Here is a 26,561-nt window from a genome sequence, read left to right on the forward strand (position 1 = left end):
GAAACTTTTTGGCTAATTTGTATCTGATTGGTAGCCATTGATTTATAATCTTCTACGGGATAAAACTATACCTACCTACATAGTAGGTGTGCCACATCTCCTTAAATTTGTTGCGCCACCATCCGTGCGAGCAATAGAGTCCCCACTTCTTATTCAGCTGCCCGACTGGCAAGTGATTTTCTAGCGGGCATCTATAGACCGGTTTAGCAATAATCTTCCTTTAAGTTAACGGACCACTGCATCAATTGCATTCTTGGAAGGTTGTAATAAGCTCACTTTTGCAATAATATCTACTCTCACTTTCAATAATATCTAACACAAAAATATCTACTCTCATTTTCAATATCCACTTCAAGCTCACTTTTACAAACTGCTATGTGTTGAATGCAAATTGTTGTGTGCCCAAGGAAGGGCGCAATCCCTAGCCTTATAATTTTGGGAGAGGAAGTGTGCCAACTTTCCCTCACACAAATGTGTGATTATCATTGAGTGCGAAATTCCATGTGAAGAATGCAAAATGCTTTCCAATTATCTAGCACAATCATTTTCAGTCTCAAGATCGCTTTCTTTCCGTTAAAAGTTGAATCGTATAATTGTACAAATCCTACAATAAAAAGAACATAGTGCTAACTTCTTTCTCAATATCGTTGCTTGCTTGGATCTAGTTGTTTTCACTTGGTCATCCACCCATCAGCCAAGATACAAGGTGGTGAGGTGACCCATTTGATGTGCTAGTGTCAACCCTTTCTAGTTTGGTTTTTACCTTGCTTGTGATTTCATTGGCATCAATGGATACGTAAACAATTAATTGGGTGTTCATGAATATATTTATGTACAATATTTTCTTCTTTGATTTCTACTATCCATTCCTTTATCTAGAAGTTCTTCTAGCATACCTTCACTCCACATACAACCTTTCTAGTTAACAGTTATTTAGTACAATTTTCTTACAAAGATACCATCTTCATCATTTGTAGATTTACAAGGAGCGCATGTCATTATTGCTTGCCTTTAAGTGACATTTTTGCCTTACATTAATGTTGAAGTCCAAGACTTCATTTATTTCTTCAAGGTAAGTCTAGAAGTTGGTTGCCGCACATTAATGGCCATATATTAAAGAAAAGGAAGATTACACTAGGGTTACATTCGAAGAGGTTTTATCTCATCAAAAGCAAGGGAGAAAACACTTCGCAAACTACTATATGTTAAATGCAAATTGTTGTGTGCCCAAGGAAGGGTGCCATCCCTAGCCTTATAATTTTGGGAGAGGAAGTGTAACAACTTGCCCTCATACAAATGTGTGATTATGAATGAATGCAAAATTCCACATGAAGAATGCAAAATGCTTTCCAATTGTCTAGCAAAATATCATTTATCACCATTTTCAATCTCGAGATCTCTTTCTTTTTGTTAAAAGTTGAATTGAATAATTGTACAAGTCCTGCAATAAAAGGAACGTAGTGCTAACTTCTCTCTCCATATTGCTGCTTGCTTGGATCTAGTTGTTCTCACTTGGACATCCACGCATCAACCAAGGTACAAGGTGGTGACCCATTTATTGTGCTAGTGTCAACCTTTCTAGTTTACTTTTAACCTTGCTTGTAATTTTTTTGGCATGAGTGGATAAGTAAACGATGAATAGGGTGTTCATGTATGTATTTATGTGTGATATTTTCTTCTTTGATTTATGCTAGCTACTCCTTTAGTTAGAAGTTTTTCTAGCATACCTTCACTCCACATACAACCTTTCTGATTATCTGTTATTTAATATATATTTTACCATCTTCATTTGTGAATTTACAAGAAGTGCATGTCATTATTGCTTGCCTTTAATCTATGTTTTTCTCTTACATTGATGTTAAAGTCCAAGCACTTCCTTTCTTTCTTCAAAGCAAGTCTAGAAATTGGTCACCACACATTAATGGCCATTTATAAAAGAAAAGGAAAATTACACTGGATTATCATATGCAATCGAAGAAGAAGGAGAATCCATGGAGTAGTAGGCATAGAGGAGGAGGAGGGACTGAGGGAGGGGGAAGGAGAGATACAAGGAATTCAAAATTTTAATTTTCAAAATTTGACTTTTAAATTCATACATTAATGGCCATTTAGTAAAAGAAAAGAAACATTACGCTAGGTTACCATGTGTAATCCAAGGGTTACATAAAGAGGAGGTTCCTTCACATCAAATGATATCCTAAGATTACCATATATAATCCAAGGGTTACATAAAGAGGAGGTTCCTTCACATCAAATAATATCATGATGTAAGGTTACAATGGTAGAGCCTTTTTCACATCTACTTATTAATTTAAACCCCTAGAGCAATTGCCATTTCATTGCCATTTCTGATCTAAGACAACTATAAGAGTGCTTAGTAAACCTTCTACCATAAATGTTCGTTAGAAACCAAGTTTCAAAGTAGTGTGATATGTAGTATTTCATGTTGTACTCCATCTTTTTAAAAGAGAAGTTAAAGTTATGTTATATAGACCTTGTACATTTGTCCTAGGGATCTTCTTAATGGGGTTTGCTTGTCATGAAAAGCTTGAAGGAGTACTACATAAAAGATGCATGAGGCTCTTGCCACTTTCCACGAATTGAAATTCCCCAAGTAATGGGTCACGTGTCTACAATCAATATATATATATATATATAAAATAACTAGTGCTGGCCAAGTAATGATGCTATGTGCATTGTGAAAGGTGATACAAAGCGAGTTCATGGTAGAGACTTGCAAGTTGCCACGTCCGTAGTGAAGTAAATCATTCACGTCGCAACGACAACAAGTGGCATGTGAAGGATGGATGCCCTATTTAAAGAGTATTTGGAAGTCATGGTTCCAAAGAATTTGCAATAATGGAAGACAAGCCTCACGCTCTCATCTTCCCTTACCCCGCCCTCGGCCATATTACCCCTTTGTTCAACCTATCCCTAAACCTTGCCTCCCTCGGCCTCTCCTGCACCTTCCTCACCCCTGCCCGCTTCCACCCCCGCCTCGTCCCCCTCCTCCCCCCCTCTTCCTCCTCCCTCCGCCTCCTTGCTGCCCAAGATGGCCTCCCTCCTTCCCCCTCCTTCGACCCCCCCATCCCCCTCCTCGCTCGCTCCATCCAATCCATGGAAACCCATGTCGACCTCCTCTTCAAATCCTTCCTCGCCCAACAGTGCCCTGTCACTTGCTTCATCTCCGACAATGTCATTCCTTGGGTCCAGGCTGTCGCTGACCGCAATGGCGTCCCTAGAATCGACTTCTGGCCCTTCTCTGCCACCGCTGTATCCATGCTCTACCACATGCCTTTGCTTGCATCACATGGTTACATTCCCTATTGCCCAGGTAAGCTCCAGAGGCTGTACATCTTGCTCTGGGCGATTTGCCTGCACGAAAGAGCAGCTGGTGATTATCCAGTATTTTCACGAGGACCTTGACCTCATAATGTCGGTAGCTCACTTCTATGTGCAAGTGTAGCGTTAGAATCAAGTTGTGTTTCCTGGCTAATTTGTAAGTGCTAAAGATCTCGAGTCTACTCCTGTTTTTTCGCAGAAGACGTAAAAAAGGCGGATGAAATCATCACGTGCATCCCAGGCCTTCCCAAGATTAGGCCATCAGAATTTGTAGAGCACGTTCTGGTCGAAGATACCTCTCATCCTGTTCATCAGCTTTACTCTCGTGTTCACAAGCAAGTTGACGGAGCCGAGAAGGTTTTCATTCACACCGCGCTCGAGCTGGAGAAGGAGACTCTGATGGCTCTTGGAACAAAGCTTCAAGTGTATCCTGTAGGTCCCTTGCTTCCCTGCGATCTGATCACGCCAAGCAAAGATGGCGAACAGATATCGAGTGCAGAGGACGACGCCTGTTTGGAGTGGCTAGACAGCCAATCTTCGTCAACTGTGGTTTATGTAGCCTTTGGCAGCAGTGGATCTTGGTCTGACGCTGAAATCAAGGAACTGGCTCTTGGGCTCGAAGCAAGCGAGCAACCTTTTCTTTGGGTAGTTCGTCCAACCTTGGCAACTGGTCAGGCCATAGCCGTGTCGGATCTCTTCTCAGCCGAGACAAAACGGCGCAGTCTCATAGTTCCCTGGGCACCTCAACTTGCCGTCCTCCAACATGCTGCGGTTGGAGGTTTTCTAACTCATTGTGGATGGAACTCCGTGATAGAGAGCATGTACATGGGGGTCCCCTTGATCGGGTGGCCAAAAGTATCAGATCAGACGACTAACATGTGCCTAGTTTCCGAAGAATGGAAAGTCGGAATAGCTCTGGGGAAGAGCAAGAACAGCATAGTGACAAGGGAGCTAGTGGAGACGGCAGTGAAGACTTTGTTGACGAGCGAAGAGGGGAAAGAAACGAGGAAGAGAGCGGAAGAGGTAAGAGAGAAACTGAGAAAAGCTGCAAGCGGAAACTCGAGGAAAATTTTGGAGAAATTTGTGCAAGAAATGAAGGAACGAATAAAAGGTAACGAGTAATGACTTTTTGAAATACATCTTGTTACTTGGCCAGCACTAGGACGTTTTTTGTATAGGTTGAGGGAGACACTCTTTTCTTTTCTCCTTCAAGTTCCTTCAACGTTCTAGTTTTTGATGCAATGCATGCCTTGCCTCTATAACAGCCTGTGCACACAAGCAAAACATGTGCAATTGGTGCCATAGCCATTACTTTGCTGACATGGACTAATTGCCCAATCAACTTCAAGCATTTAATAAATGGCTAAGTACTTGCAGTGTGAGAGGTGGCCATTTTTCACTAGTTTTCCCATTGAGGTCTCTACCGCTAGGCAGCATTGAACCCAACAAGTACCTTGACCCGTCTATGACGAGTTAGCGACCTACCTTCATCAGATCTCATGTTGGGAATTGGGACCATACAAATAAGATTTTAAGTTCTATTTAGAATGCTTTTAAGAAAATTTTCAAATTGGATTCGGTAGCATTACATGCATCTCTCTCTCTCTCTCTCTCTCTATACATACATACATGCATGCATGCATGCATGCATGCATGTATGTATGTATGTATATGTATGAGTGGCACGTGGATTCATAAAAATAAGTAAGAATTCCTTACTTATTTTTATGAATCCACGTGCCACTCATACATATACATACATACATGCATACATGCATGCATGGCACTCATTCGTAAAGCTCTATCTCTCCATGTATGCATGTATGTATGTATGTATATGTATGAGTGGCACATGGATTCATAAAAATAAGTAAGTATAGATGGAGAGATAGAGCTTTACGAATGCGTGCCTTTTCAACCATTTTCTGACATCACAACCAATGGTAATGAGAGGAAAGTAATGCCCCTTCTCCATTCTTACCTCGATAAAAAAAAGTAATGTAATAAAGGAAGCATGTACCTTCTAGATAAGGAATTAGTTTATAATCAATTTCTTGCCCTGACAACTATGTAATGGGGACATAGGTAGTCTATTAAAATTAGGGATCATATTGAAAGGTGGAAGAATTGGTTAGGTACATTTGATACGGCCAACGATGTGGGTGCCAAAAGGTTGAGGGGTACAAAAGCTCAAACAGATTTTATGATGGTTTAAAGAAGGGCTAGTTGAATGAATCTAGTGGCGGAGGGATAGCTCTTTACGAATAGGTGCCTTTTCAAGCATTTTTGGCATCACACCAATGGTATCGGGGGGAGGAGGAGGAGGGGGACGAGGGGGGGTGGAAGCGGGCAGGGGTGAGGAAGGTGCAGGACAAGCCGAGGGAGGCAAGGTTTAGGGAGAGGTTGAACAAAGGGGTAATATGGCCGAGGGCGGGGTAAGGGAAGATGAGAGCGTGAGGCTTGTCTTCCATTATTGCAAACTCTTTGGAACCATGACTTCCAAATACTCTTTAAATAGGGCATCCATCCTTCACATGCCACTTGTTGTCATTGCGACGTGAATGATTTACTTCACTATGGACGTGGCAACTTGCAAGTCTCTACCATGAACTCGCTTTGTATCACCTTTCACAATGCACATAGCATCATTGTATAGGTTGAGGGAGACACTCTTTTCTTTTCTCCTTCAAGGTTCCTTCAACGTTCTAGTTTTTGATGCAATGCATGCCTTGCCTCTATAACAGCCTGTGCACACAAGCAAAACATGTGCAATTGGTGCCATAGCCATTACTTTACTGACATGGACTAATTGCCCAATCAACTTCAAGCATTTAATAAATGGCTGAGTACTTGCAGTGTGAGAGGTGGCCATTTTTCACTAGTTTTCCCATTGAGGTCTCTACTGCTAGGCAGCATTGAACCCAACAAGTACCTTGACCCGTCTATGACGAGTTAGCGACCTACCTTCATCAGATCTCATGTTGGGAATTGGGACCATACAAATAAGATTTTAAGTTCTATTTACAAATCGCAATATTAGAATGCTTTTAAGAAAATTTTCAAATTGGATTCGGTAGCATTACATGCATCTCTCTCTCTATACATACATACATACATGCATGCATGCATGTATGTGCATGTATGTATGTATGTATGTATATGTATGAGTGGCACGTGGATTCATAAAAATAATCCACGTGCCACTCATACATATACATACATACATACATACATACATACATACATACATACATACATACATGCATGCATGCATGCATGGCACTCATTCGTAAAGCTCTATCTCTCCATGCATGCATGCATGTATGTATGTATATGTATGAGTGGCACATGGATTCATAAAAATAAGTAAGTATAGATGGAGAGATAGAGCTTTACGAATGCGTGCCTTTTCAACCATTTTCTGACATCACAACTAATGGTAATGAGAGGAAAGTAATGCCCCTTCTCCATTCTTACCTCGATAAAAAAAAGTAATGTAATAAAGGAAGCATGTACCTTCTAGATAAGGAATTAGTTTATAGTCAATTTCTTGCCCTGACAACTATGTAATGGGGACATAGGTAGTCTATTAAAATTAGGGATCATATTGAAAGGTGGAAGAATTGGTTAGGTACATTTGATACGGCCAACGATGTAGGTGCCAAAAGGTTGAGGGGTACAAAAGCTCAAACAGATTTTATGATGGTTTAAAGAAGGGCTAGTTGAATGAATCTAGTGGCGGAGGGATAGCTCTTTACGAATAGGTGCCTTTTCAAGCATTTTTGGCATCACACCAATGGTATCCGGGGGGGGGGATTCTCTTTTCGCCTTACTCTCCCTTTTGGTGCTAAAGACTTGAACTCAATTTGTCAGAAATCTTATGTGCTGACAACATGATTGCTAGTAGCATGATTATTGTGGCTCTTTGCAGTTGTAGACTGGCTTATATTATCTTGTTCACACATGTGCTCTTCTAGTTGCACCTATTAAGAAGCAGCTTCAAGTTGTACTACACATTACAAACTTGAACATGAGACCCAAAAATTATGGAATAACGATTTGGAATAAGACTGTTAAAGCATTACAAGGCTATGTTGCATGTGAAGCATGCATCCTAAAGAGTATAAGATATAGCAATTTATTCAAAAATATCAAAATTTTGTTATGTACATACATGCAACCAAGTAATCATTCAAAAGTACACTACCTAAGCTTCTTCTCCTTAATCCAAGGACACACCTAAATGAGAACATTAATTATGGGTTAACGGGCCTCCAATGTTATGCTAAAGTGATGCACACCCATTTGAGGGCACGCTCCATAACTTTTTTTTGATTTTTTAAAAACCAAAACGGATTAAAAATTTGGAATCCAAACTAGTGGGACTACTACACGGCAGTCTTAAAACATTGATAGTTGTTGATATTGGTATCTAGATTCACCCTAAAATGGAAGAAGTTGAAAACGTGCAATTTGTGCATGTGCAAAGATCTTTTAATAAATCCAACACTATATACAATTTTTAATTGTTTATTTTTCCATGCACTTGCTTGCTATATGGCTCATAAGCATGCCAAAGGTCATTGCATTTCATAATACACAGCATCAAACCTGATAGATCATAGCATGCCCTTTGGCCTATTTGTGTTTTGAAGCATTTTAGGCCACATTGCACTTGTTTGGATATCCAGTTCTGTTGAGGTGTATCACCGGAGGGGGGAAACCCACAGGTCGAAAATTTCGCTACTCTCATGGATTTTGAATTTTTACACCTCCCGCCCATTGAATCTTGGAATATTAAGTACTTACAACCTGCCCCCGCCTTGTAATCTGCACGTACCTCGATGTGACCTTGCTTAGACTTTGGTTTGGCATTGTTGTCTTTAAAGTAAGTTGTCTTCTATTCTTTGCTCGCCTCACAAGCTAGCTTAATTCTATTCTAGAGGGTCTATTTTGGACTGATTGTCACCATGGCATTAATGGCAACATGTAGCTGACCATGGCTTGCAAGGCTACGAGACAAGAAAGTTGAAAAGCTTGGTTAAGGCACAAGGAACAAATTGGGGGTCAAGTAAAGCAATAGCATGGTATCGAAACGGCAATGGAAGACACTTTTGCAATGTTTATGAAGTTTCAAATCCCTGATTGGTTTAGACATGATGTGGAATTTCTTTGGGTCTAGCCATGGCAAGGGTGAACATGATGGATGTGGTGCTGTTATTAAGCAAGCTTTGTTTAAACACCAATTAACATGCCCTCAAGAAAAGGTCAATGATGCCATGATGCTATAACATGGCTTACACCAACCTCTCCATAGGCGCACATTCAACATACAGTAAACAAAGCCTTAAGAATAGCGTAGTGCGCAGAGTCTTTAATGAAGTGAAAGTGGATGAAGTGCAAAGGAGAAGCCAGCACGATTGCGAGAAAATTAAAGGAGTTCATGGTCTGCATAGCATATGGGGCTTTTCAAACAACCACCTGATCAAAACAAGAAAACTTTCTTGTTTCCGTAGTGCATGCATCATAGTGGATCATGACATGGGAGCGAGTTCAAGTTTTCCCTCTACATTCAGATGGAGTGACAAACAAAGGAGAGACAAACAACGACACCACATTTTGGGGAGAGTTTTGATGACCTCACTGACTATCTAGAAGAGCGGGATAGCTTTGCAGTTGTCATTGCCTCTAGGGAGAACGAGAAAGATGACCCATACTTTGTGTTGTAGTGCACAAAACCTAAGCACAAGGTTGGGGGAGGATAACTTTGTGGCACTGTCTAGAAGAGGGGGATAACTTTGTAGTTGTCACTGCCCCTGGGGAGAACGAGGAAGATGACCCATATTTTGTGTTGCAGTGCACAAAACCTAAGCACAAGGTTGAGGAAGCATTTAAGGATAATTGGGGAACAACCTATGAGAAGTGGGATGTAGTAGTTGGAGCTTTTTGGAAAAAATAATCCAAGAGAGGCCACAATTACGAACTGCTACATAAGAGTCCATAAACATTTGTGTACTCTCATCTAGTATGAGCTATGAAGTTCCAGATGCAACCTATGCCACAATGAAAGAAGAGCAAGAGTGTCTTCAAATCGGATTTAGACATGCATGTGCACATCTTGGGGTGTCTTGGAGTGGCGTACGAGAATGACTAAGATAGTACTAAGAAAATGTAGTCTCATTGCAAGGAAGCAATATTCCACTTATCCTAGAAAATGGAAAATGTATTTGAGACTATGCTTCTTTTAGTAAATTTCAAACTAGCCACCGTGCTTGTTTTTGTAAATACCAAACATAAATCCCAAGCTTGTTTTTAGTATATCCCAAACAACCACCATGCTTGTTTTAGCAAATCTCATAACTAATCCACAAATCCACACATCCTAAATGAATGAATTGTATGCGATTCATTCATCTTGTAATAATAGAAGCAAACCACTGCGCTGGTGTGTGGCAGTTAATATCCTAGTGTGCAATCAACCACCACACTGGCGACCACTTATCCTGTAGCTACCACCATGCTATCCTAAATTTTTTGCAAAGTGCTATACTACAATAATCCCCTTTAGGCTGATTCTTTTTATCTATTGTTAGACTTTGGCCGCCAGGCTGGTGACCACAAATCCTAAATGAATGAATTTTATGCCATTCATATTGTAATAATAGAAGCAAACCACCATGCTAGTGGTAGTTAATATCATAATGTGCAACCAACCAACACTAATCCTGTAGTATCACGGTGCTACAACAACTACTTTCTCGTTTTTGATAGCTGTAGCAGGCAGGAACATTATGGTAAATGCAAAGACAATTTGCTACTTAAAACTCAAGTTCTATTGAAAAGTCGATTGTATTAGAGGGGTGGTTAGACCCTAAGAAAGACTTGGGTAATATATATCCAAGATTTACTATTATACAAAAAAATAGAGTAGCCAAAATTCCAAGAGATCAAGTCCGAGTTCTCTGAAGAACCGGGGATGGGGAAGAAGCGAGTTTTTTGAGTGACTTTTGAAGCGAGTTTTTTTGGGCAACCACCACATTTTGTTCCACCTATTCCACTTGTGACACCTCTGTGTGTGTGTGTGTGTGTGTGTGTGCATAACCCCTCTCTCTCTCTCTCTGTGCATAACCCCTCTATGTGTGTGTGTGTGTGTGTGTGTGTGTGCATAACCCCTCTCTCTATGACTTCTCTCTCTCTCTCTCTCTCTCATGAATGCAGATGAAGAAATCAGGTGCAAGCACTAGACATAAGTCCATGCTACTTGCTTTTGAACCAAAAATTTAGTACTTTGAGTCTCAAACAATAATAATTTTACTGACATTTCAAAGCAGCATTACAATTTTGTTTACTCTTCCATGGGCGGCACATGGAAGGGGTTTTTGGACACAAAGTCCTCAACTGTCCCGGCATGGTTTTCCAATCGGTGTAGATAGGACAAGAGACTTGAGTGGAGAACTGTATCCATGCAATCCCCCATAAAAGTGGGTGTGACAATGTATGTGTTTGCGGGATTTTGATCCATCTTCCTCCCATCTTCTCCGCATTACCATCCACAAACAACATTGCCAAAGGGTCAAAGTGTTGCCAATCGATGTCGGCCAAGTGCTTCCCAAACTTCCTGTCCTCTTCCTACATCTGTGGCCTGTGTGGTACATTTATCCTAGCTATACTGAAACACAAAGGAGGGTGTGTAGCCAGTGGCTTGGTGACATTCTCCCTTTAGTAGGCCCAACAATCTCTGCAGATTGTCCTGTTGTATCGAGCTCCAAATAGCAACATCAAATTGCCTCCCCACCTCATGTAGGAACTCGGCCACACTCGGTCTTAATAGGACCCAGTGGCTTCGTAGCTCTAATGCCTTGGCTAGCAAGGCACCCTGAGTCTTCAGCCTCATATGCAGCAACACCTCATTCAAATAAAAAATCACGAGCTTCCTTGAAGCTAGTGGCAACTGTTCATAGCCACAAGCTTGATGAGATTACAAAAGTGCAATATTGTATAAAGGAAAAGCCAAATTGTAAGTAGTTGAATTTCAACAAACATTCATGCAGATGTCAAACTCGAATCCATACTCTGCCTCTTAGAAATCATGCTTCCCTTTCCTTTGTGGTGAGGCACAAGAATCTCCACCCCTCTTGCACTGCGGGTTCTACCAAATCTCCAGACCTTGCATTGCAATCGAGGAGCGTGTCTCCATGTTTTGAGAAGGCCTGCAACAACCTCATCCAAAATAATCATCCGTGTTGCATGCCACCTACCATAACACTAAAAGTCAATGAAAGCCCAACTTGTGTTTTGAACTTTGCCAAAGCTATTACACAATTGCTAAGCAGTACCTCGCACGGGGATATCATTTGCATCGCACACCCATTCCACGGTACTGATATCCTCCTCCACGAAGTCATCCAATGGGGTGGCCCTATGCTCCTTACCTTGGCGCACATACACCATTACATGCATCATGTGGATCTACATATAAACATACATGAATAAATTAGAATATGTGTAACATATGCATGATGTGATCTCTTGAAAAAGCCTTTCATGATTACAGCACGTACCTCTCTCTTTCCCTGCACACATATTGTGGTTTCTGAGTGCACCACTTGTGAGTAAAAAAACATCCACTTTTGGCATCCTGTTTCTTCACACAGACGCCTATCCTCCCTGATCGTTATGAGAAGGACCTCCAATCCTTTCATGTCCCTATGAATATAACGACACCATTGTCTGCAAGCACTCGATCTACAAGATTGAATGCATTGCAAGCATTTTGTCCAAAACTGTTCCACCACTGAATGACATCCCCTAGTCCAAATATCGGTGATGCATCAGGGAGGCGAACCACCATGATTTTGCATGAGCTATCTGTGCTCTAACCTTCTACCTCTAAACACTTCCTATGGTTCACTCCTCCAGAGACTCCAATAACCAGTTGAAGTTCTCATAATTCAGCTTGTTCCGTAGCGAAATTCCTACCTGAAATTGATTGCATATAATAACCTGCCATTTCGGTGGAATGTGATTGATGGATGTCTCCATGCGTGTAGACATCTCACATGCAACATCAAGATGCCTCTCTCGGACCTCCTCGCCCCTAGCTGTGTTCAAGAAACTCACATTTACAAGTGCCTCAACAATGGATTATTTATTTGCATGGATCTTGTTGCTTCTAGACCCTACTTACAAGTGGACTGTTCGTGCTCTCTTGGTAGGTCCTCCTTGTTCTCTTTGCATCCACCTGATGCTTGTATGTTTGCAATTGTGGCCACATCAACTGTGGCTGCAGTAACTGATGAAAATTATGTTTTAGAATGCTGTTTAGGTCAATAATTAAAAAACAAAGGAGCATGCTACTTGAGTGTTTGGGTTGGATGTCTGGATGTAGTTGTACGCCCACCTACACTGGTGGATTGAGGGCCAACTGGCAGTGGTCCCACTTGACTACTTTGTGTCAGTAATTCATCAATTGCCTACCTTGTTGCATCTAGGAATTTTGCCACATGAGGCTCCTCCTCACCTTGATCTCTGCATTGAGCTTTTCCCCCTGCAGCACCTGTTCGGGTGCTTCCAACTTGTGCAGCCAGTGGCTCCATTTCTGTAAAAGCTAATACATTGCTAATTATTTGAGGCCCTCTAAGAAAATAAAAAACAACGTCCATGCGACTCTTAATCCAACTCAATTTTTGTCACAATCTTGTCTCGTACCTTTAGGTGCGGGATTGTCCAAGTCTATCGGGTTTATCTGGCCTCCCATTTTTTTCCTGCCCCCTTGTTCTTTTAGCTGCTTTCTTGCCCGCTCTAGTAGATCTAGGCACCCCCGCCTTGATTGCTTCACTTTCCTGTAGTGTAGAGTCCTTTATAAGTACATAAAATAACCTGGAAGAGAAATCTTTTGGGGGACACTTGAGTTTGTACATACCGTCATTGCAGGCTTCTGTGGTTCTTTGGGCCCCCTTAGTTTGTTGTATGCCATGTATATTTCTTTCTCGTCTCATGGGCGCTCCCCTTCAGGGTAATCCAAGAATAGCAAGCACTTCTTGTACACTTCCTCTGGCCGCTTTTGATCCAACTGGAACTCCTCATATATTGATGCATCCGAATCATGTATCGTGGCCCAATCCTCGCACTCGTCGGACAAATGGCTCACGGCTCGGTTCGCCACTTCCGCAGACATGAAACTGACACATCCAAAAGGACGAGTCTGCCAAGTTAGTCTCTCTACTATTAAACACAAATACATCTCACAAAAAAACGTGTGTCATGAATGCATACCTATACACATGCCTCCAACTTGCGAGCTTTGCAACTTCCTGGGCTGTCAAGGCAGTACCGGGCTTGAAATTTTTGTGGACGTGCATGAAGAGGCGCTCCCTGTGTTTGCGCTTGGTTTACTGTGTGTGTCTGAAGAACTTATTCTCGTTGCACTCAATTGAGTAGAAATTTCTCTAGTGTCGTAAAATGTGGAGTCCAACTTCATTGGACCACAATGTCTCTTGTCTCAGCCAGGTCCTGAAAACCACATTTCCATCTGCAAAAAAGTGCCCAAAACAAGTGTTCATCAATTGAGCAATGAGAACACGATTCAAAAGCAAAGCAACCTATTCATTGTGGGTTTAGGGTGTGCTAAAGCATACGTTGAGGAATGTCCATCATGACACGCATCTCCTTGTCGTCGCTTGCTAGAGCTTCCATAGATCTTACTTTATCGTCCTTAATCAACCTCGATGTTGTGAGGCTATACAGCCTCTCCTCGTTGATCGCCCCCAAGGGCTTCATCCCCCAGTCTAGAGTAGTGACAGTCCTGCAAACCGAAAGTGGTTTCAATAAACAATCACTTCGTACACAAGATTGTCATCTAATCGTTACTTACTTGTACCATCTTGCCCCTAGTGTAGGGTCAGCCAACTTTAAGAGTCGACACGTACATTTCAAGAGCTTGTTGTTCACATTGTAGTATGCTTCGCTCCATTTCTTTCAAAAGTCAACATCCGACAACTCGTTGCAGCTATACATGATTGGATGCAAGTGTTTGTCATACGTGTCCTGCACATGCATTCGTTGCCTTGTCATAAAACATATCACGAAAACTAGAGAAGGAAAGGGAAAAGTGTCACATTATTGATGCTTACCTTCCACATCACCTCTGCAATGATTGGAAGAGGGTTTTTGTACCTCGGGGGGGGGTCATTACGTATAAACCCTCTATATCACGTGTGTTCAAGGCATATTTGTAAAATCCCTTATCAGTAAATTTTTTCTTAATAAAATGTACATGAAGAGGCGCTCCCTGTGTTTGCGCTTGGTTTACTGTGTGTGTCTGAAGAACTTATTCTCGTTGCACTCAATTGAGTAGAAATTTCTCTAGTGTCGTAAAATGTGGAGTCCAACTTCATTGGACCACAATGTCTCTTGTCTCAGCCAGGTCCTGAAAACCACATTTCCATCTGCAAAAAAGTGCCCAAAACAAGTGTTCATCAATTGAGCAATGAGAACACGATTCAAAAGCAAAGCAACCTATTCATTGTGGGTTTAGGGTGTGCTAAAGCATACGTTGAGGAATGTCCATCATGACACGCATCTCCTTGTCGTCGCTTGCTAGAGCTTCCATAGATCTTACTTTATCGTCCTTAATCAACCTCGATGTTGTGAGGCTATACAGCCTCTCCTCGTTGATCGCCCCCAGGGGCTTCATCCCCCAGTCTAGAGTAGTGACAGTCCTGCAAACCGAAAGTGGTTTCAATAAACAATCACTTCGTACACAAGATTGTCATCTAATCGTTACTTACTTGTACCATCTTGCCCCTAGTGTAGGGTCAGCCAACTTTAAGAGTCGACACGTACATTTCAAGAGCTTGTTGTTCACATTGTAGTATGCTTTGCTCCATTTCTTTCAAAAGTCAGCATCCGACAACTCGTTGCGGCTATACATGATTGGATGCAAGTGTTTGTCATACGTGTCCTGCACATGCATTCGTTGCCTTGTCATAAAACATATCACGAAAACTAGAGAAGGAAAGGGAAAAGTGTCACATTATTGATGCTTACCTTCCACATCACCTCTGCAATGATTGGAAGAGGGTTTTTGTACCTCGGGGGGGGGGGTCATTACGTATAAACCCTCTATATCACGTGTGTTCAAGGCATATTTGTAAAATCCCTTATCAGTAAATTTTTTCTTAATAAAATGTACCCTTTTTCTATACAAATTTGTATTTTTTTCCAAAACTAAATTAAATATTCCCTTATGTAAATTAATTTTTTGTAAAATTTAGGAATTAAAAATGACCTTATGTTGAACTCACGTGATAGGGTTACATATGATGAGTGACCCCCCCAAGTTTTGTACCAATGCACTTTCGTAACTGCCTTCTTCTTGTGGGCGTCTAGCCACTGTTTCTGCTTAGTTGACAATCTTCGGTGGATTGCCACATCTGATACAATACCCAACACTCTGGCCTTGCAAATGAGGTTCAGAAAAGTGGTGGTGACAACCCCCTTCTGTGCTAGCCTAGAGTTAAAAGCAACATATTAAACGATCCTTCAGGGAGGGCGAGGCAGCTAAAGACATAGTGTGTTTATTAGGAATCATCGAACTCACTTGTTCGTCCTTGATAATGCAGACAACAACTCTCCTTCATCTTCCGAGGGCACCTCCACTAAATGGCATTGGACACGTATATGCCAGCGCTCGTCATTAGGAAAGGCTGGCACTCAAAAGAAAAAAAAGAATTCATGAGTTGAAAACAAATGAAACGTGGCTACTAATGTTGAATCGCCCAAATCAATGGACTACAATACTTACATGTCCTTATCTTCCTCAAATTCTTCGTGCTTTCGGAGCCAGTGCGCATTCCACTCCCTTTTCACGTCCTTGTCCACGTCTCTCTTTTGCATCTTTGGTGTGCAATGGACACGATGAAGACACCCAAACCCGGCAAATACCCACTTGAGAAGAATGTTTCCTACATCTCTTGGGGATGGGATGTGATCTAGCGGATAGTGGGCATTGGGAGCAATCGACACAAGGGGATCGGGGGAGGATCGGGGGCAAAGGGATATTTTTTTCCACCTACAAAGGGATTTTTTTTATTTAGCCCAAACATTCATTCTCACTCTGTGACTTGAGATTATAGACATTCAAAAGACTGAACTACTCACAGTGAATGATTGTAGCTAGTTGTCGATGCACTCCTACACGATTGTCTTATCGTAGGAGGCGCTCAGTGCCATCTCTCCAAGGACACCCTCCTCGTCATCATCCTCGGACTCCCCTTTGGCCAGTCGCTTTGGTGCATGTCGACCTCTGCCTTTGTTGTGTCAACCCCGAGAAGAGGGTGTGCTCACACTTTTGCTATGCTTGCTGGACAAATTATCCTAATGTCATCTCGCTTGAATATGGGTGATGCCATTCTTGCTAGGATGTGAATTGAGGATAGGGTAAAAAGTTAGGGTTTGCAAGACCTACATTCATGGCACAAAAACCCTCATTACAAGACAAAAAAGAGAAAGATAGGGGGGGAAAGATAGAGGCCTTTCTAAGGGGGGGAGAGAGAGAGAGAGAGAGAGAGAGAGAGAGAGAGAGAGAGAGGGAGGGAGAGAGGGAGGGAGGGAGAGGGAGGGAGGGAGGGAGGGAGGGAGGGAGGGAGAGAGAGAGAGAGAGAGAGAGAGGAGAGAGAGAGAGAGAGAGAGAGAGAGAGAGAGAGAGAGAGAGAGAGAGAGAGAGAGAGAGAGAGGGGTACCTTGATATGCTCACTCACAAAGTGAGTATCATGGGGGGGGTAGCTTTTCCCAAAAGTATGTTTTTTTGGTTTTTGAAAAGCTTGTTTAAAAAAAATAAATATTTTTTTAAGGAAAATTTTTGAAAAAGGAGCCATGTTTGGTGCCCAAAGGAGGGCGCTGGTAAGGAAAAATTAAAAAAAGGGGCCATATTTTGTGCCCCGGCGCTCTTCTACTTTTTCTTCACCCAGTTTGCAAATCAATGTGTTCTATAATCTGAATGTCCTTGTATAGTGAAGTTCCCAATTGTCGTCGGCCAAACATGGCCCCTTGAAAAAAAAATTTCCTTAAAAAAATAAAAAAATAAATAAAAAAAAATAAAAATAAATAAATATATATATTAAAAATACCTTTTAAAAAAACCTTTTAAAATAATTTAAAAAAAATCTCCAAAAAAAGGGTGAAGTTGGTGCCCAAAGGAGGGCACCGGTGTCGTCCTCTGGGTGCCAACTTCACCCTTTTTTTGGAGATTTTTTTTGTTTTAAAAAAAAAGTAATTTTTTATTTTTTTAATTTTTAAAATAAACAAAAAAGGTTAAAAAATGAAAAAATTTGCACAATTTTTTACCCCCTAGCAAAGACGGGGCCCTTTTTGAGGGCCTTCCACTCCGAATTTGGCAGACATCACTTTCCAAAACGTATTCTTTTTGAAATTTGTGCGTAGATTTAGTTATGCCATTGATTTTCCTTGAAAAAGTTTGGAATTTGGAGTTGGTACGCAAAAGTTATGGTTGTTTTACTATTTGGCAAAAATTCTATATAATTTTTACTAGTTTTCATGTTTTTCTACAGGGTTGCTTGCGTTTCACACAAATCACCTACACTTTCTACATAATTGGGATTACTATGCCAACAACCAAGATGCTCATTGTGTGTGGGTTGCTATTGTGATGCTTCAAGCATTTCCTAGTTCATTTCTAGGTAATTGGTCACATTTATAATTCATTTTTTTGTGTAAGTTTGAGGTGGTTTAACACGCTGTGGTTTTGGTTGTTCAAGGGGTGCTTTCAAGGGGGCTTACGAGCCCCCTTGAAAAGACCAACCAAAAAGGACAGCGCGTGAACGCGTTGCCCTTTTTAGTTGGTGTTTATGATGGGTTTATGACATGAGGTCAGGCCAACCTGCAACAGGTTCAAAGCCATCGGCGAGCGTGCCTTTCCTTGTCTGTGCAGTGATAGGTGACCTTGAATCCTTGCCCAAAGATACCCGGTTTGGAGAGAGCACGGCTCGAGAGCTTTGATCCTAATTGGGGTTGCTGCGAACTTGAAAGAGCCTCAGCTCCGCAAGGATTTAGAAGATTGGGGTCCCATTAGAGTGCTGGAGCTTGAAAGACAGCCCGAGGGCATCGTAACAGTGCATTATTCTGACATGAGACATGCCCGGAGGCGTTGAGGGACATTCAGAATCAACATTTTTTGAAGCAACGTCAATTTCAGCCAGCTCAATATTGCCAACGGACGTCCCCGAATGTTCTGCCCCACACCAACTAATGTGCATGTGGCTTTCCATAGAAATACAAAACAAAAAGTAGAGATAGCAATGGATTGCAAATGGGGACGGAAGGTCTTATCGGTGGCAACGTAGTTTGGGCACAATACACTACATCGACCTCAACGATGGCCGTTCCAGACGCCCATAACCAACGAACGCTTATCGTCTTCAATATAGACGCAACTGTTTCATTCCTGTTCCATTAGAAGAAATTCGAATAGTGTTTGAGAAATATGGTGAGCCTCTTGTGTGGCTTCTGATCAGTGCTTTGATTGTTAAAATTGCACTTTGTCATATAATGTGCTAAGTGCTTGCAGGTTTATTATGGTTGTTATATGTGCTTCAGCTCATGATCTTCGTGAGTTCTTCATAGAAAGAATGTGGTATTGATGTCATGCTTGGTGCATGTGATGTAAAAGAACTAAGAGAAACCCCTTCCAAATGGCAACATAAGTTTGTGGATTTTTATGATGTGCACAATGCAGCAACTGCATGGTCTGCCCTTAATGGGCAAGAGGATTCTGGGAAAACTATAAAGATTGAATTTAGCCGACCAGGAGGCCAAGCTCGTCGTGCTAGAGCTGAAGCACAGGTAGAGATGCATGGAAATGGCATTCAATTGAGTGCATGCGGTATTGAACCTAATGGAAGAGCTCACAATCACATGGCAACAAATTTCCGACCATTTAGATGGAATGGTGAATCTTGTACCATGTCTCAGTGTCTTACAGGAGCTCCAACTGGCATTCAAATTATCCAGTAGCTAATGGGCCATCCATACCTCAACAACAGCAGCAGAAGGTATTACTGAAAGCCAACCTCAACCAATGTGCTACCCTACAACTTTTTGTGGGACTCCTAGCCCTACTAGAATGGTGATGCCTGGTAAGCTTGGACCACTAACGAGTAGAAAAAATGCAGATGTTGAGTTAAGCCATAGGTCTGGTTCTTCAAGGTATAATGGTCAAGCTGTCAAGCTAATGGAGGTAGAGCATTCCATAACAGATCAAAAAATGATGATGCCTCTCAACTAAGGAGGCATCGCAATGGGCTTCGCAATGGAACTGGAGCACATTTAAAGATGGATCTGTTGCAAATCATTGATGTGGATAAAGATGGCAGGCCTACAAGAGTTGTTCCGTGAGTCAATTCAATGGTAGGACAGGGCTTACACCTAGGAGTTCACCTAGAGGAGCACATGCCCAATATGTGTTTGATGAGAGTGAAGTCCATTTGAATCTTCAAAGATATCTTGGACAGACTATGAAGTTGAAGATTTCATTCAAAATCCTTGCAAAGGGAAATTTCTATTGAAGTGCGGCCATTAACTTCATCATAGAACATCAATAGTCACCCCCTATGGGATTGTGCAAATGCGGCATTATTCTAAGTAGGGAGGATAGCAACCTTACAACATGGCACATTGCAAGGTAGCCTAGGGAGCGATGTCAAGAAGAGATAATAGAAACCATTAAAAAATATTGGGAGTGTCACAGGTTAGCCCTGGTGAGAAAGGATGGAGAATGTAGTCCTGGGGGGATAGCAAGGCATGGGTGATGCTACAAGCCTTGGAGTGAGCATTAGAATGAATAGAGTGGATGATTCTATAACCTGCAAGAGATCTAGCTCATGCAAGTTTTGGCAGAAAGATCGGTCCAGCTACATCTCCAATTTTTGGCATAGGGATCAACACAGTCGAGAAATGTGCAACCTCCTGATGAAGTTCACAGCCTCTCTTGGGCATTGAATAAGGCCACTCATATCTAAGACCACCAAGCATACCTCAGTGATTCAATGCTTATGTTTTTCACAAAGAAAATGCAAATTTCAACATGTATCAAGTGCTAGAATTGTGTGATTTTAAATAGGGCCCCTTATCACAGTCACCACATCTTGTACATGCCTTCCACATGAAATTTTTCAATCATAATTATGATTGCTTTCTTGTAATCCTTATTGGTGGGGATACACATTATAAAGAAAAAGCCACTAAGTGGTGTGATGCCTACTTTGTTAAGTGAAATTACTTTCCTTATACTATATACACTAATTTGAAAATGTTTCTCTTCAATAAATACAAGTAGGGAAGTAGCATGTTGAAAATGTTTCTCTTCAATATATACAAGTAGGGAACTTGCATGCTACTGCAGAATTATATGATTGAGGGTGCTCGAAATTTTGCAATTACTAGAGATATTTTGTAAGGGAGAGAGAGAGAGAGAGAGAGAGAGAGAGAGAGAGAGAGAAGCATGCTCTGTGTGTGTGTGATAATAATTAAGTTACAAATGGTCACACGACGATCATATAATATCTAATCCGTCTCTACTTAATTCCAAACCATTGTGGTGTCTTGCAGAACTCTCATCCATGGCATTTTCCACCAAATGCATGTGGATCCTTCTCATGTGTTAGTATACCTAGTTGGCTTTAATTGAAAGTTAATCTAGACAATAATTTTCAATGTTTGTGTGGTTTTAATTTGGTGATTCTTCCCAATTAGTAGCTTCCACAAAGCTATATTAACTACCTCACAAGGGGATTGTGAAAATAGTCGCTCACCTTTTTGATCCGGCTCGCTTTTTCTCGCTCGCTCTATCGACTACCTCTCCAACAACCATGGGACCATGGGACCAGATCACCTCCCCATCCAATTAAAGGCCACGTAGTCAATATTACAAAATGGAGGCCATAGCTTGATGTACCTCCATTGACTATTCTTTTATAGAAAATGATGTAAACCTAATGAAGACCAGTCGAGAGGCCCCTAAGAAGGAACAGATTTGGCAGCAATGACTCAAACAACACAAACAATCCTAACTTGAAAGCAAGAGTAGGTTGACCAACTATCATTTTAGGCACATGAGGCCCGCATCCAAAGAGACAACCACCAATGAGAGCTAGAAAAGACCCAAACCTTGCTGTTGGTTAAGGAAACTCAAGGAAGAATTTAAAGAAATTTGTGCAAGAAATGAAGGAACGAGCAAAAGGCAATGAGAAATGACTTTTTGAAATATATTGATTGTTATTACATACATACATACATACATATATATATATATATATATATATATATATAAATTAAAGTCACGTGACCATTATGTGGGGAATTTTTAATTCGTGGGAATTGGCAAGCACCTTTGAACTGGATGTGGATCTGTTCAGAGAACAGTGCATTAATGATATCATTAACAAAGTCCAGATTCGCCTAGCCAATGCCCCTCCTGATTGGGCACCTACTCCTTAATGAGTGTGGAGACCACCCCTTACCTTATTCAATTTTTGAAAGAGAATTCGATGAAATTTTTATATATGTACCTCCCGCTCCACCAGCCATCTGTTTAGAGAGGATTGGCATTGTACAATATTTCTTAATGTAAATTCATTCTTTATACTTTTTCTTATATTTTGCTTTATTTTTATTTCATATTTCTCAATGTAAGTGTAGTTGTTAAGATATATATATATATATATATATATATATATATAAGTGAAGCATGCTCTGTGTGTGTGATAATAATTAAGTTACAAATGGTCACGTGACGATCATATAATATCTAATCCGTCTCTACTTAATTCCAAACCATTGTGGTGTCTTGCAGAACTCTCATCCATGGCATTTTCCACCAAATGCATGTGGATCTATCTCATGTGTTAGTATACCTAGTTGGCTTTAATTGAAAGTTAATCTAGACAATAATTTCCAATGTTTGTGTGGTTTTAATTTGATGATTCTTCCCAATTAGTAGCTTCCACAAAGCTATATTAACTACCTCACAAGGGGATTGTGAAAACAGTCGCTCACCTTTTTGATCCGGCTCGCTTTTTCTCGCTCGCTCTATCGACTACCTCTCCAACAACCATGGGACCATGGGACCAGATCACCTCCCCATCCAATTAAAGGCCACGTAGTCAATATTACAACTGAGTAGCTCCATGCTATTATGGAGAGGCTCAAGACATAGAAACGAGTCGCTGAGTTGCAGCCCACCAGCAGCCATAACAGCAGTCACCTAGAGGGGACATGTGGAAATTCTAATGGAGGCCATAGCTTGATGTACCTCCATTGACTATTCTTTTATAGAAAATGATGTAAACCTAATGAAGACCAGTCGAGAGGCCCCTAAGAAGGAACAGATTTGGCGGCAATGACTCAAACAACACAAACAATCCTAACTTGAAAGCAAGAGTAGGCTGACCAACTATCATTTTAGGCACACGAGGCCCGCATCCAAAGAGACAACCACCAATGAGAGCTAGAAAAGACCCAAACCTTGCTGTTGGTTAAGGAAACTCAAGGAAGAATTTAAAGAAATTTGTGCAAGAAATGAAGGAACGAGCAAAAGGCAACGAGAAATGACTTTTTGAAATATATTGATTGTTATTACATACATACATACATACATACATACATATATATATATATAAATTAAAGTCACGTGACCATTATGTAGGGAATTCTTAATTCGTGGGAATTGGCAAGCACCTTTGAACTGGATGTGGATCTGTTCAGAGAACAGTGCATTAATGATATCATTAACAAAGTCCAGATTCGCATAGCCAATGCCCCTCCTGATTGGGCACCTACTCCTTAATGAGTGTGGAGACCACCCCTTACCTTATTCAATTTTTGAAAGAGAATTCGATGAAATTTTTATATATGTACCTCCCTCTCCACCGGCCATCTGTTTAGAGAGGATTGGCATTGTACAATATTTCTCAATGTAAATTCATTCTTTACACTTTTCCTTATATTTTGCTTTATTTTTATTTCATATTTCTCAATGTAAGTGTAGTTGTTAAGATATATATATATATATATATCTAATATTAAAATATTTCCAAAGTGACTATGTGACTAGATAGTGTCCTTTGATAGGCCAAGGACCATAATGTGAGACAAAAGATTTCGATAAAACAGAGTTGAAGATTTGAAATAAAGTGGTTGGATAATGCTAATGAGAGAGGAAGAGATGTCGTTATGATGATCAGTAGCACATAGTATAGCAGGAGAATGCTCTGAGTTTGGATAGTGTCCTTTAATGTCAAACAAAAGATTCTGAATATCTACATATATCTATATGTTAGACATATATATCCAATATTAAAATATTTTCAAAGTGGATGAAGTGATTTTTTCTCAGCTATGCGACTAGATAGTGACCTTTGATAGGCCAAGGACCATAATGTGAGATGAAATATTTTGATTAAACTGAGTTGAAGATTTGAAATAAAGTGGTTGGATAATGCTAATGAGAGGAAGAGATATCGCTATGATGATGTTTGTATATATCCAATATTATAGATATTTCCAAATCAATCGAAGTGATGTTGTACAAAGATCCAAAGTGATCAGAGTGATCCAATATTATAAATATTTCCAAAGTCATGGAAGTGAAGTTGTAGAAAGATTGCTGAAAGTTGCATGCCCTTCAATACAAACCAATTGCATGCTCTTCAATACAAACCAGTGAAGGAACAGAGATGGAAAGACAAGGCAACAATGACATTTCTTCAACCTATCCTACGAAAGATGAAGCCATTTCACAATGGGTCCCTCGACAACCCAAGATTGTCGTACATGAGATTGGAGGAGGAACTTAGACTTCCACAACATTGACCCAAGATTTTCAATCAAAAGATGGATCGATTGTAGGAGGAATTGTGGGAAGGCATTCAATATTGTAAGGACCCACAGTTTGCGAAGTACAATGTTGAAGGCTCCCACTTTGCACTATGTTGAGCCACTATCCTGGAATCCTTGCATAAATATAAGGTTCTTCAGAGTGCGTGCGAGGAGTGAGTTTTTCGAGCAAGTTTTGGAGCGAGTTTTTTTTGGCAACCCACTATTTCTTATTCCACCTATTCAAGTTAGTCCTCTCTCTCTCTCTCTCTCTCTCTCTCTCTCTCTCTCTCTCTCTCTCTCTCGGTGACATCTCTCTCAACTATTCAACGTTGAGTCCACCTGTGTCCAAACTTGGATTGTCGAATATGACTTTAAGGTATTGTTCCTACCATATTAAAACTGTTCTCTCTCTCTCTCTCTCTTTCTCTCTCTCTCTCTCTCTCAGTCCCTCCTAACGCTGTGTGTGTGTGTGTGACATCAAGATTGGGGTAAGTCTGTGCCACAGGTGACATACAAGATGAGGCTTCCGAATCTGGTTGAACCTCTCAGAAAATTAGCTCAAACTACAGTAATCATTTTCTTTCCAAGAAAGATTCCCTCTGCAAATGATGTAGCACAATGGATTCAATCCATTCTAGGCAGATGCTATGTAGAAGGAGTGTACTTTGCTTCCTGCGGCTTCCTGACAGATGCTGTGCAAAAGCAGAGATTGCTTGAGTTGTCCCCTCTGTTTTATGGTAAACAGATGGTTCATGCCATGCCATGGTCGCCAAACAAAGATTATTAGAGCCTTGTTCAACACCATTGTCCAGTCTGGGTGGTCAATTTTCTAAACTACATGAGACATGAACTGCCTGCACTGGTAGCCACCTTGGGCCAAGTGATTTGCCCACCCCGTCTTGCACGAAATAGAAATAGGTTTTGTGTATTGTGGGACACAGATATCCCCACTCCTCCCTCCATTGCAGTGGAGGTTGAAGGACTGCCAATGGGAAGAATATTTTGAACTGAAATGGGGGATCTTTGCAGGTGCTTGCTTTTCATGCCACAAGTTTGGCCATGTGGCTTCTGAGTGCCCTACTATATTGCATCCTCCCCCACCTGCTGCCATTCCCCCTTTATAGAATCAGCCCGCTCAAAAGCAAGATAATCCTCCGCTGAAGAACATGGATAAGAATGTTGCCAAGAATGGTAAATTGGTTGCACAGATGCTTGCAACAGGAAGAGGGAAAGATAAAGGCAAGGAGAAAGCCAAGGATATTGATAATGATAATTTCCAACAGCCCAAGAAAGTTTTGAGGCAGAGGCCCCTTCAGTCTCGACACTGGGATGCGTCAAGCATGGGAGACGAGAGGCAATGTCCTTTTTGGTTGTTCAAGGGTGCTTTCAAGGGGGCTCCCAATAACACTTGCAAGCCCCCTTCCCTTAAGTTCTCTTCCCTTGAGCCACTAAAAATGGGAGTACAAAAAAAAGGCTCTCTTATTAACTCGAAAATTAACTCCTTATAGTGAGTCATAAGCACAAGATACGACTATGGTTTTTTAGACAAAACAAAGACCATGATCATCCACAAACAATAAGCCATGGTGATTTTGAAGGAGATGGAGGCAAGAAGACATGGATGGCATGAAGCATGATCATAGAAAGTGACATACAACATCTCTAGCTACTCTATTTTCACATAGTCACTGATATCTCCATGCTTGTTGTCAATTATGTTAAATTTGTTGTTGTCCTTACACAGCCTTTCTCTCATGACTCCCACTTATAATGCCGCCCATCTCCTTGCCTATGATGTAGCCATTGTTTGACATCAATTACCCATTGTTTAGCCAGCCTATGACTCATTGTTGATTATACATCAAGCCAAAAAATTCATTCTATCTACTACACCCATGTTGGTATGGTTGTCACTAATCTGCTTATTCTCAGCTTATGCCCAAGCTTGCCTATATGTCTAGTGGCATGTCACCCATTACTATCATTAGCCATCTATGTTAATAAAGGGGTGAAGATAAAAGGTGGAGATAGTGATATTGCAGTTCAATCGGAGTAGAGGGTGGTAGAAAGTGGGAGTAGAGGGTGGTAGAAAGTGGCAAAAGGAGGGAGGAAGAGAGGAGGATGAAGATGGTGGTCGTGGAGATGGGGGTGCGGGTGGGAGAGGCAAGGAAGACAAAGGGCAGCTGCCACTCTAAGGATATGGGCCCTAGCATTTAGGCAGGGTTTGCCGAGAGTAGTTTTGGGGGGTCATGAAAACAATTTAGAGATTTGCTTGTATGAAAAAAAAAAAAAAAAAAAGGGCTTGCCAATGCCACCACAAAGACAAA

The 26,561-nt window shown here is 41.1% G+C and overlaps 1 protein-coding gene across 1 annotated transcript; it reads left to right on the forward strand.

Annotated features, from left to right (window-relative positions):
- Positions 1–3,044: 3,044 nt before the first annotated feature.
- Positions 3,045–4,486, forward strand: LOC147898105 (UDP-glycosyltransferase 86A1-like). The gene is made up of 2 exons (XM_087379811.1): positions 3,045–3,334; positions 3,542–4,486. Exons 1-2 carry the CDS (start codon positions 3,118–3,120, stop codon positions 4,462–4,464), a joined length of 1,140 nt encoding a protein of 379 aa, XP_087235937.1. The 5' UTR covers positions 3,045–3,117; the 3' UTR covers positions 4,465–4,486.
- Positions 4,487–26,561: the final 22,075 nt, after the last annotated feature.

This window comes from Dipteris shenzhenensis, chromosome 9, assembly GCF_047967505.1.
Source record: "Dipteris shenzhenensis isolate YYH24624 ecotype China chromosome 9, Dip_SZ_1.0, whole genome shotgun sequence".
NCBI classification, from domain to species: domain Eukaryota; kingdom Viridiplantae; phylum Streptophyta; class Polypodiopsida; order Gleicheniales; family Dipteridaceae; genus Dipteris; species Dipteris shenzhenensis.